Source organism: Pelodiscus sinensis, chromosome 2, assembly GCF_049634645.1.
Source record: "Pelodiscus sinensis isolate JC-2024 chromosome 2, ASM4963464v1, whole genome shotgun sequence".
NCBI classification, from domain to species: domain Eukaryota; kingdom Metazoa; phylum Chordata; order Testudines; family Trionychidae; genus Pelodiscus; species Pelodiscus sinensis.
In genome coordinates, this window is record NC_134712.1 from 202,396,630 (window position 1) to 202,409,538 (window position 12,909).

The 12,909-nt window shown below is 40.6% G+C and overlaps 1 protein-coding gene across 5 annotated transcripts in view; it reads right to left on the minus strand.

Moving 5' to 3' along the window:
* The window catches only part of HDAC9 (histone deacetylase 9), a 705,078-nt gene that overhangs the window by 637,156 nt on the left and 55,013 nt on the right, over positions 1-12,909 (minus strand). For all 5 annotated transcript variants that reach the window (XM_075922252.1, XM_075922250.1, XM_075922247.1 and 2 more), the window contains one exon: positions 1,827-1,951. In XM_075922252.1, the coding sequence (XP_075778367.1) occupies positions 1,827-1,848 (22 nt within the window). In that variant the 5' untranslated portion in view covers positions 1,849-1,951. Of the gene's footprint in view, positions 1-1,826; positions 1,952-12,909 lie in introns of those variants that run through there.

Genomic DNA, 12,909 nt, shown 5'->3' on the forward strand with positions numbered 1-12,909 from the left:
TACACAGAATGGAATTTTTTTTTCAGGGTGAGCACTGACATACATCCCCTCACCCAACCATTTATTTTAATAAATCAGAGTTTCAGTTATAGTCGATTAGGGATAAATACTCAGCATGAGGCACAGTCATAAACACACAACTCTTACCATTAACAGAAGTCAATTAAAGACCTACTGGGAATTGAGAGTGCTGTGCATGATATATTTCTTCATGCATAATCCTGTATTCCCTTTTATATGAACTCATATCACTACCACCCTGCACATCACATTGAATAGTTCTCCTTTATGGCATTTGGAATGACATCAGAAATGTGAATGGGTATCCATAATCTTCTCTCCTGGTAACAAGTGTCAATTAGACACCTTGAATTAAGAGCCAAATCATCTCCAAATGCAGGTGAGTTACACCAGCAATGAATTCAACTCAAGATCAGTAAAGTATATTAGAAAAGCACAATGCAAAGTAGAGGGCTGCCATATGTACAGTTCATTAGAACACCACAGCAATACATTATTTCATATTTGTTGCCAAGGGGACACATACAAAACCAAGAAACTACAGAACCAATAGCACAGCACAACTCCTTCAAGAACATAGACGGGGAAGTAAACAACAGCCCTAATGTTTAGATCGTCCAGTCATCTTCTACAAAATTTGTTCGCCTCTGACCCAGAACAACATGGGCTTGATTTTTAAATCAGGCCTCCATTATCGGGGTATATTTTGTATATACAAGAAATTACATCCACCGGTTTTGATCGCAGGACATGCAAGCTTTTTCCTGACAATTCACAGCAGATACAAAATTGTATTTCCAAAAATGGAAGTCAAGTTTGAAATCCAGGCCACTTTTTACTGCACTAAGATGAATGCTGTCATGTCTCTTTTCTAACACAATATATCTGACGTGTCTTTCAAAAAACTGTAACTGAAAAACATTCACAAATTGCGCTGCAAGATAGCCCACAAGAAAACTAAGAGCCTGGCTAAATACTACAATTTCCTTCTGGATGTTTTATGCTAATTTTCCAAGCCAAAGCAGACAGAAATAAATTACCTGTACAGGATAATGTCACTAAAAGGACAATATGTAAGATATTTAAAATGGGAGTAAACTGGAATGTGGGCCATATGGAACGTTGTGCAGATCTCACTTAGGAATTTTCACTCAAAGCAGTGGAGAGTAGGAGTGTTCCATATGCAACTTTTCTTTCTCTGGAACTAGGGATATTGGCTATACTGCTCATAGTTCATCTCCTGCCAGCTGAACCAGAACTAGCTAATTCTACTGACATCATATAAAGCAGGTGCTTAGAGTTATTTTAAACAAACATGTATCTACAAAGAGAAAAAGGTAACTGAGGGTGATTACATTAGCAATTATTCTTCCATTAAAAGGGATTAAGAAAGAAGGGACAGAATGCAGCTCACACTCAGATTGTTCAAATTCAACCACAACATAAAGGTGCAGAATAATGTAATGCATTAGGTTATACAAATATTAAGAAAGAATAAAAACATGGTAAATATGGCTATTTGTATTTAATTATTATTATTTGGCTCCTAAACAAAACAAGTCAGATGGAAACAATTACACAAGAATTACAGAATCATTCCATTTTAATCTGAGCTAATAGGTCCAGACGGTACAATTTTTTCATGCATAATTCTGTATTTCATTTATATGACAGTCAAATCTTATTAGATGAAACTGGCATTTGAGTGACTTATCACTTCTATTTCAGCTTTGAACAGAGACACAATGAAGAATTCTGCAAAATTATATTATGTTACTTTTCTGTGACATAAAAAAAAAACTGACCTGGCTGGGTTGTGGAGCTCATTGTTGTAGATGAGAAAATTGCTAAAAGGTTGAGACTGGATCTCAGCAGCAGGAGGTCCAATTAGAATGTTCTGGCCAAGATGAGGTGAATCTGAAGCTGCAATCTAAAGATGAAACATAGATCTGTGCATTAACAATATATTATACATGCATATTAGTTAACTCATTCTTAGAAGTAATATTTCTTCTGTCATCATGCTCTGATGTAGCTATGGCTCCAATATCCAAAACCTTAGATCTAAACAGCCTCAAACTTTAGAAAAGTTCAAATACAGTTCTAAATTTGCAGCTGAGGCCCATCTCAAGTTTCAAAAATAGCTTGAAGAAAATAAAAGAGATGATTCCTCTAACCACAAGGTTAGAGGATTAACTGTGAAAACTGAATTGCCTGATGACAAGGTAGGTGGATTACTATCTTTCAGTTAAACAATGGCTAATTCACAATCTGTTTCCTAATTTCAGACTTTTGGTTGCTGAAACAGTTTCAAATTGGGAACTCTTTCTAGAAAATGTACTGTCTTAATTTCTAACAATTACACAGTTCAGAGCTAGACAAATTATTCAAATTTGCATTAATGCTGAATGGGCTTCCCAGTAACTAATAATATCCCTGCCACTGACAGTTGCTAGTAGTTTGGGCTAGTTTGAGAACAGGTCAAGAAAGTTCTGCTATTAGATGTAATTCTTTCATGTCCTTCAAAATATTAACGGCAGAGCAAAAGCAAAAAGCAGCAATGATTCTATAACAATTTACCTGCTCAGAACTGAAAGCTGCATATGTTACATTTTCAGAGGTATATTTTCATGCAAGCACAATACAAGCAGCGTAATATACAATCTTCTATCTCCAGCTTTGTAACTGTGACTGCCTTATTCAATCAGTGCTCTAGATGTGTCTAGCTGTTTGAAGATAATTTTCATGCTGTACCTTTTTGCAGTTTTTGTCAAAATGTTTTACATACCAAGTTCAGATGAATTTCAGCTAATATATCAGAATGACAAAAATGTGGTAATTCTGGATTATCAACATTAGTTAATGGGGAGGGAAAGAGTCATTTATTTGGATCAGTGGTTCTTAAAATTTTTGGCCCATGGCCCATTCTGCTCAACATAGACTTTTCCACACACCATCAGTAAAACAACCATGATGACAAAATGGATGCAGGGAGAAGGGGTCTAGCCAGCAGGCAAGGGCAGGATGTGTGTGGGTGGAGTCTTGGTGGGAGGGAAAGTGCAGGAGCAGGCCAAAGGTGGAGGAGTCTGGGAGTGAGGGAGGGTGCAGGAGCAGACTAAGTGTTGTGGCTGGTAGGGAGGAGTGGTGCATGAGGATGATAGGAGTGTGGGGTCTTGGCATGAGGCAGGCACTGGTGTTAGGATGATAGGAGTGTGGGGTCTTGGCATGAGGCAGGCACTGTATCCCGCTGCCCCCATTGCCCATGATTCCAGTCAATGGAAGCAGTGGGGAGAGCTTCCAGGCAAGTGGTTTCCTGTGATGCTTTCCCCCACAAGCTGGATTCAACCTGTGAGTCTCAGCCCCCTGCAACAGGAAGCCGGCACTGGTGTTCCATCCTCACAGAGGAAGGGTCAGGATGGGGCACCAGCAGCACAGACTCTCCGCTGCAGGGGAGTGCAAGCCCCGAGCCTATGGCCCACCTGCAAGATGGTCATGGACCACACATTCAGAACCAATAGGAGAATGTTATGAAAAGATAAACATTTACAAAATTATAATTGAATCAACATATTTATTGTGGTTCACATCAAGAGTCAAGTGTCCTCAACTCAATGGACCTCAAATCGGTCCCAAGATTAGTCTGAGTTTATACATTTTTTTCTCCATTTACAAGGCTAGAGTAAATGCTTCTATGGGGGAGCACTATTCAAGACTGAAGGTTTCACACAGAACAAGATAAAAAGATAGACAAAAACACATCTTTTAAAGTAATAGTACCATGGCTATTACAGATGGGTAAGTCTAACATCAGTACCGGGCAAATTAGTTGAAACTTTAATAAAGAATAAAATTGTCAGACACATAGATTAACATAATTTGCTGAGAGAAAGTTGGTTTCTGGAAAGGGAAATCATGCCTCAGTAGAGTTCTTTGATCAACAAAGAACATGTGGGGTCAACAAACAAGGGGGATCCAGTGGATATAGTATAATTAGATTTCCAGAAGCCTTTGACAAGGTTCCTCACCAAAGACTCTTAAGTCGAGTAAATTGTCTTGTTCTCTTGAAATGGATGACAGGAGAGGGATCATGTAATGATTACCTGACGTGTTCCCTCCCTCTGGGGCAACTGGTATTGGTTACTGTTGGCAGACAGAATACTGGGCTAGGTGGACCTTTGGTCTTACCCAGTATGACCATTCTTATGTTAGGTCTTGTCTTGGATTAGAACAATTATTATTCAGTTCATAGAGTTCAGAAATGTGCTTGTGGCTCCACAGCAAACAAAAAAAAATACAATTTCTCTCTCAGAAAACTAACAATTTATCTACCAAATCCTTCAAACACTCAAATAGGAACTAATACAACAAATACTCCTATTGGCTTGACTACAAGGCTGCGCAAAATCTTGCCGCCTGTCTACACTGGCCACTACACTGGCCACGAGTATTTGCGCAAGAACACTGACTTTGTAATGTACAAAATCAGTGGTTCTTGTGCAAATACTCAGACGCTCCCGCTCAGGGATAAGCCCTCTTGCGCAAGTATTCTTGCGCAAGAGGACCAGTGTAGACAGCAATGTTAATTTCTTGAGCAAGAAAGTGCGATGGCTAAAATGGCCATTGGAGCTTTCTTGCACAAGAGAGCGTCTCCACTGGCATGGATGCTTTTGCACAAAAGCAAATCTTTTGCGCAAATGCACATGACAGTATAGACGCTCTCTTGTGCAAATACTTTTAACGGAAAAGTTTTTCCGTTAAAAGTATTTGCACAAAATCATGCCAGTCTAGACGCAGCCCAACTGTTTAGATAGCCGAAGTAACATGAACAAATGTTTCAGTGGGGTAGCTGAGTTAGTCTGTAACAGGAAAAACTTAAAAAGTAACAAAATAGTCTGGTAGCACTTTAAAGACTAACAAAACATGTAGATGGTGTCCTGAGCTTTTGTGGGCACAGCCCACATGCTAAATGTTTTAACCACGAAGTCACACATTTCAGACAAACAAGAAGGAGCTAGTGCAAGAATGAATGAGGTTTACAGCAATTATGTGTCTGTAATAGATATTTCTAGTAAAAATCAAAGGCAGGTTGCAGGTGATAAACACCCACAATCTGTCCCTAATTTTTAGTAAATATACTTGGGCAGTGAGGGGAGATAGCAAAGAGCATGCTGCCAGGATATGCAGCTGTTCCAGCCCCACTGCTGCTCTGTGGCAGGGGGATGATCCAGCCACTGTTCCAGCAGCCCCAGAGCAGGAGAAGCTGCCATCCCTGTCCCAGAAGTAGCCAAGGAGGTCCCCAAATGTCATATGAATCATGACCTTAATTATGACAGATTCATAGCCTTAATTATGGTTACATAATGATTCATTTTTAGTGCATGCATATCTTAACAGTTTAGATAAAGTTTCTTTCTGGATGAATGACCATAATGGTATAAAATAATAAATGTTAATGACTCATTTTCTGTGGGCATCATCAAAGGCTCCCTAGATATGGTGGCTGAAACAATGTTTTGTAGTCTTTTCAAGGAAGGATTTTAAGTCATGCTTTGAAAAGTAGAACGAACGTCATATTGGGAGCTACAGTATAAAATGCAGAACCAGATGCATTTTAGTTTTTGAATGGAAGAATTGGCAAGTGCTGACATTAGGTCAAAATGTTAGGTGGGGCACTCCAATTCTCCTTTAAGGGTAATTCCATCTTTTCAGCTCTCTTGCAGTGCATCCCCAAATAGAGGTGCAAAAGCTTTGACCATAGCAGAACCATCAGGGTACCAATGCACAAGGAAAAATGCAGAATTCTACAGTCCTGTACAGATGATGGGGGATGGTGAAGGGTAGGGCAGTGCAGGTGCAATGGCATTCTCTTCACAGAAAGGGAGGGAGTGGTGAAGGTGTGAATCCATCCCTGCAAGGGTTAATGCAGCCCTGACCAGCCTCAGAGGTGATCAATTTCCTTTCCCTGTTGTCATCAAAGCTTAGGTGCTTCTTGGGACTATAACTAGGTACATTTTTAGACAGAAATGTGAATTTCAAGTTAACATTCCTTTAAACACTGTCATCTTCTTTTGCCCCAATTCCCCAGACCATTCAGCCATTCCCGTTCTTTATGCTGTGCCTATGTTATAAAACTTCTGAGAAGAGTTTCTAAAATAGGGTGCACTGACTAGAAATTAACATGTTAGAAAAAAAATAGATCCCTCTATTTCTGTTCTTCCCATCCTAAGCAGATCGACTTGTATATGCTCAATTTCAAAACAGGGATGTTAAATATCAGTTAATTGAACTGTTGAGTAACCTCATCACTTATCAACTATTCTATAGTCCTCAGGGGTGGGGCCGGCAGCCAGTGTGCTCCAGCCTCACTCCTGAGGAGCAATCTGCCACTCTACATGGCTGCCTCTGCCTGGGGGTGCAAGGCAGGAGCTTGTCTGTGAGGGGAGCCAGTTTAAAAAACAGCTCCCGGCACGGACTGGCTGCCTGTTGCCCTGTGCTGCTGCCTCTGATAAAGACACAGCAGCGTGGGGTGGCAGCAGCCCCTGTTTGGAGAGGGAGTCTGAGTTCCCAGACCCCGCATGAACCAAAACTGAGCCAGGCTGCTGGCCAGCCTGCTAAAAGAAAACTACTGGGGGAGTGGGAAAGGGGATAAGCTTTTGCTGACCGGTTAATTAACTACACCATTACATCCCTATTTCAAAGCGCACCCAATGGCATGTGTTTTTGAAATATTTTTTTAAGAAGGAAACCTCCAGATCCCCTTCCAGAAGGATTTACACCTGTCTCTAAAATACCTTCCTTTGAAAAGTGTATGGGGAAATCATTATTGCATAGGTTTTATAAATAAAATACGGCATTCTATACTCCCTGAAATTATATACAGGTTGGCACCCTTAATAATACATTATCAGAAGCCCTCTCCCAGCTATTTTGTTTTACAAGTGTAGCTTCTGCTTATTATTTGCTGCAAAAGTTCTTTTATTTTGACCTAAAATGCTCTGGTCCCTTGGGCTTAAGTAACACAGAAAATACACTTCCTCCTAAAACTGTTCTATATGAATTTTTTAAACCCAAATCCTTTGTTAGTGTTGTTGTCCGATAATACGGGTTTTGCAGTGTGTCACAGTTGGAAATACAGTATTGAAAAAATCCTAGGACTTGAAAAACAAAACAAACCCTTACCACCTTCAAAAACTACTGTTCCTCCAGAACAGGCCCCTTCAAAATAGAAAGTAACTTAATCCAAATTATGGAAATGTATACTATAATTACAAAGAGGGACCAATATCATATATATAGAACCTGCTCATAAAATGCTCTGAAACTGAAAATCCATTGAAGTTTAAGCAGAATCAAACTAACGGATATATTGTATAGCAATTCAGGTTACAGCAAACTTCAATACTTAAACAGCAGTAAATTGGCCCCTGTGCAGCACAGAACTTCAAAGCTACACCATTCAAGTCCGCATAAACCATCAAAACTGAACTAGGAAATAAGATGGTAAAGGGCCATAGAGACAAGCAATTCTAGGGTGGTGATCTGGAGTTGAAAGAAATTTATATGTGAAACTGAAGCACACTGGTTTTTAAAAATACCTGTGTTTATTTTGGTTTTACTATATTTTACATGTAAACAATGTTAATATAGTAAGACAAGAATGAAGTATGTGTTAAGCCATTAGGCATGGGACCTGTTCATACAATGCAATATGCATTTATTTCTAGCACAAAAAAACCCCAGAAACTATGGCCCAAATTCTGCCATTACCTCTGGACATCAGACTCTTGCATCTGCACCTTGGTCACTGTAAGACAGGGGCCAAGACTGGGATAAGATACTGGTAAAGAAAAAACATCATCCCACCAAGTCTGTGCAAAAAAAAAAAAAAACTCACCCTCTATGAAATAATCAGAAGTTACTAAATATGCATTAAGTATGACTAGAAGTAGGAACATTCCTTTAACTAGGGAGTCAAGAAATGTAGATCTCTCTCTGTCTCCATATTACATATGTTATTGTACTTTCTGCAATTTATATGCAAGATAAAGAGAAAGGAATGAACTTTTTACCACTTGAACAACTCATTCGCCCAATCATAAGTGGGCAAAGTGTTTGATTTCTATCTCCTCTGCTTGGCTTTTAGCTTCTAATATATATAAGGATCTGTCACTGTCTGACAACAATATTTCACCCTCTCATCCTAAAATGCAAAGTGCATGATGGTTGAATGAGCATTTTTGCTCCTGAGGTAAGAGGACTTATCCCCAGTACTGATTCACATGTTTAAAATTTAAGCACAGGTGTAGTCCCATTAAAGCCAATGGAACTACTCATATGCTTAATTTATGCTTGTGTATTAGCACCAGTCAATGGGGAGGGTGCCAGCAGAAAATGGGGGGAGGACAGGACAGACACAAAACATTCAGAAGAACCCACAAGATTTGTGGGCAGTCCTTATAGCATGTTCCCAACTGGTGTCCTGTTTCCCCTTCCCTTCCCTCCCATAACTCTGGACACAGGAAGAAACTTATGCAAGTTGAACTCTGGGAAAGATGTTTTCTGATGTAGCTACTTCCCCAGAGTTTCACAATAAGAAGTAGTATGGCAGAGTTGGCTACTGCACTCAGTATTTTATTACTGACTGTTTTGAAATATCTTTCTTTCCCCACATAGATTTTCCAGAAATCAGACAAAGTAAGAAAATTACATGAAGTCTGGACTAGAGTCCAAGGAGCACATCCCAACAGAGCTCATCTGCTTACATTCATGCTGACTCTCCCTGTGACTGTGTGTACCAGCCTTGCACTGGGAAAACTGAGCTTAACCAGGCTCATCTGGCTGAAGCAGCCCTGCCCCCACAGCCCTGCCAGGCATGCTCAGACTGCAGCCCAGGTATAAAAGCCTGGAAAGAAGCTCAATCTGGACTGGCTGCTGAGGAGGAAGAAGGTATTGCCTGAGCTCTTGCAGGTGACCCACCAGGACCAGCCCTAGAAACCAGCCAGCAAGACATCAATGCCACAGCAGGGGATATGGAGAAAGAACCCTGGAAGGAAGCCAGCGGACACTGGTAGGAAGTAGCCCTGGGTGGGATATTGTAACCTGTGGCTCTCCGCATGTTGTGGTGGGATTCCCCGCTGGGGCTATGTCTAGATTGCCACCTTTTTTTCTGGCAAAAGGTATGCAAATTGCGGAATGCAATTTACATACCTTTTTCCAATGGTTTTTTTGGAAGAGGCTTTTCCAAAATTTGGCCTATCTACACTGGGCCAAATTTTGAAAAAACCTCCTATTTTGGAAGAGACCTTATTCCTCATAAAATGGGGAATACAAGGCTTCCAAAAGAGCGTTTCTTCTCTTCTGCAAAAAATGTCGGAAGAGCAGATGTGTTCCATGGACACAGCAGAGTTTTTACGGGACAGCTTTGGTATCCTGGAAAAACTCCATAGTCTAGACCTAACCTGAGAGAGCAGTGGACCACACCACTGCTAAAAGGGCCCTGGGCTGGGACCTGGTAGAGTGGAGAGGGCCTGGATCTCCCTATCACCTCCTCAATCCCCAAGCCGGGGGGCCAACATCTACTTATTACTGACTCCGTCTGCTAGGCCACGTTGCCCTAGTCAGAGGGCGCAGGTGTATAACCACAGTTGCATGGCAGGATACGCAGGGCTGGATGCGATCCCAAGAAGCCCCAGGGACACGGCCACTGCCCCTGGTAAAGGGGTGAGTGTGACACCCCTACAGGAAGAAATTCCCAAATACATCTTCCTGGCTTCTCCTCTTTCAGAAGTGAAATATTTGTAATCATGTGTGTTATTTGACTGTACTGTGCCTGAGCATTTCAGCAAGGGGACTATGAACAACACAATTATCATCTTTATGACAGTCAATAATGGTTGCAATTATTGGTTTTTGTCTTAGTAGTTCTTCCTCATATGTAATCCTCTAGTGTTTTCTTGCTTTAGACTTCATTGCTATCAAGAATGTTTTTTTAACCACATAATCACTGTTCCCTCCTGTGTTCTTTCAAACTTAATGCAGAGTTTACAGTGCTTCCATTTACACTGATTTTCAGCAGTACTCAGATTTGGCCTAACTGCTCCTCATGAAGTCAAGAGAAGTTTTACCAAAGTCTTCCAACAGGAGCGGAGTTAGGCCATAGCTGAGGACTTCTGAAAAAAATCCATGCTAAAAGCATAAAAATAAAATATTTCTCCAATTTTAATGTGATTAACTGTAACAATTCTGGGGCTCATTAAATAACAAACAAGTGGTGATAAAAGAATACACCTTTAAATAAAAAAAAAAACTAGAGAGATCTTTGTTGAAGTGTTTTCTCAGAACCATGCAGTATTCCCAGCTTCCTCCTCCATTTTAATCGCCATCTTCCTGAGTTCATAATACTGTCCTTTATGATGGAGTGTCTATGAATTATGATCTCCTACGTTCCAGTGTTAATCACAAGGCTAACCCTTCTCTCTCTATATCCAATATGAAACATCATGAAAAGGAAGAGGCAGTTTCATTTTATAATGCAGGATCATGCACGAGATGGTGTTCGGGGTTGCTTTCTGAGAAGTGAAGAATGGCTTCAGAAGCGAAAAGGCAAAGTTAATTGAGAGATTCGCCCTTAGCAAAAGTTTCAAACTACCTGCCTCCCAATTAAAGGGTCAGTTCCCTGTGCTATATGTAGAATCCCTTGCACAGTATAGAACAACATTTCTCAAATTTAATCTGATTTAGTTTGAAGTTTAAGAAATCTGGAATGATTGTGTTTCTTTCTGGCTTCTGGGAAGATAGAAGCAAAATGCAGGACAATGTAGCACTTTAAAGACTAACAAGATGGTTTATTAGATGATGAGCTTTCGTGGGCCAGACCCACTTCCTCAGATCAAATAGTGGAAGAAAATAGTCACAACCATATATACCAAAGGATACAATTAAAAAAAATGAACAAATATGAAAAGGACAAATCACATTGCAGAACAGAAGGGGGATCCGGGGGGGTGGGAAGGGGGAGGAAGGAAGGTAAGTGTCTGTGAATTGCTGATATTAAAGGTAGGGAGAGTGGGATGTATGTGAGTTAATGGTATTACAGGTGATAATTGGGGAAACTGTCTTGGTAATGGGTGAGAAAGTTCAAAGTCTTGTTAAGTCCCTGGTGGTAAGTGTCGAATTTTAACATGAATGACAGTTCAGAGGATTCCCTTTCAAGTGCAGATGTAAAAGGTCTTTGTAGCAGAATGCAGGTGGCTAAGTCATTTAGAGAGTGTCCTTTCTGGTTAAAGTGGCAAGAAACTGTTTTCTCTTTGTGATCTTGTCTGATATCTGTTTTGTGGGCATTAATCCTTTGGCGAAGTGTCTGAGATGTTTGTCCAATGTACATAGCAGACGGACACTTTCGGCACATGATAGCGTAGATTATATTTCTGGATGCGCAGGAATATGTGTTCTTGATCTTATAACTTACTTGGTTAGGTCCAATAATGGTATCAGCAGAATGAATATGTGGACAAAGCTGGCAACGGGGTTTGTTGCAAGGGAAGGTACCAGGGTTGGTATTAGTGTGGTATGTCCTGTGGTGGTTGCTAAGAATCATCTTGAGGTTAGGTGGTTGTCTATAGGAGACTATGGGTCTGTCTCCCAGAGCCTCTTTGAGTATGGTATCCTGTTCCAATATTGGCTGTAGTTTATTGATAATGTGTTGGACAGGTTTTAGTTGGGGGTTGTAGGTGATGACAAGTGGTGTTCTATTGTTGGTTTTCTTGGGTCTGTCTTGAAGTAGATGGTTTCTAGGTATTCGTCTGGCTCTTTCAATTTGCTTTTTTGTTTCTCTGGGTGGGTAGTTGAGATTTATAAATGCTTGGTAGAGATCCTGAAGCTTCTGGTCTCTGTCAGTGGGGTTAGAGCAGATGCGGTTGTATCGAAGGGCTTGGCTATAGACGATGGATCGTGTGGTGTGTTCTGGATGGGAGCTGGATGCATGTAGGTAACTGTATGAGTCAGTGGGTTTTCTGTAGAGAGTGGTGTCTAATTTTCCATTGTTGATTTGTACGGTGGTGTCCAGGAAGTGGATCTCTCGTGTAGAATGGTCCAGGCTGAGGTTGATGGTGGGGTGTAGGCTGTTGAAATCTCTGTGGAATATCTCCAGTGTTTCTTGGCCATGTGTCCAGATCATAAAGATGTCATCGATGTACCGTAGGTAGAGGAGGGGTGAAAGGGGACGGGAGTTGAGGAAACGTTGTTCTAGGTCAGCCATAAAGATGTTAGCATACTGTGGGGCCATGTGTGTACCCATGGCTGTGCCGCTGATCTGGAGGTATAAGTTGTTCTCAAACCGGAAATAATTGTGGGTGAGAACAAAGTTACATAGGTCTGCTATCAGGTTGGCAGTAGTGTCCTCTGGGATAGTGTTTCTAATTGCTTGTGGGAAGATAGAGGCACACTTATTTCAGCTGGATATGACTGCTTCTGTTTCAAAGAAAGCAGAACATATCGAATGTTTTAATATTGATATGCCATAAAATCCAAACTGAAAAGTGAATATTTGGATTTATGATTCACTGGATTATGTCATTTTTATACTGATAATGCACGAATTCTCTAAGATGATTAAAATCATATTAGAAACATTCAGGAAAATAGTTTGATATAAAAGAAAGCTAAGGACTTGTCTTGTGGGACTCTCAAATTTATGGCATTTTAAAAAGCTGACATGACTACAGGACAGAAACTGCTTGCACAAGTAAATACAGTGTGAACCAAGAAAGAACAGTCTGATACAAGTGGTCATGTCTACAAGATGTTGATCAAGGAATTAATGGTCAATTATTTTTATATTCATACTAGGGGGCTGTGCCCCCTGCTAGCTATGCTCGCTACCCCCCCATC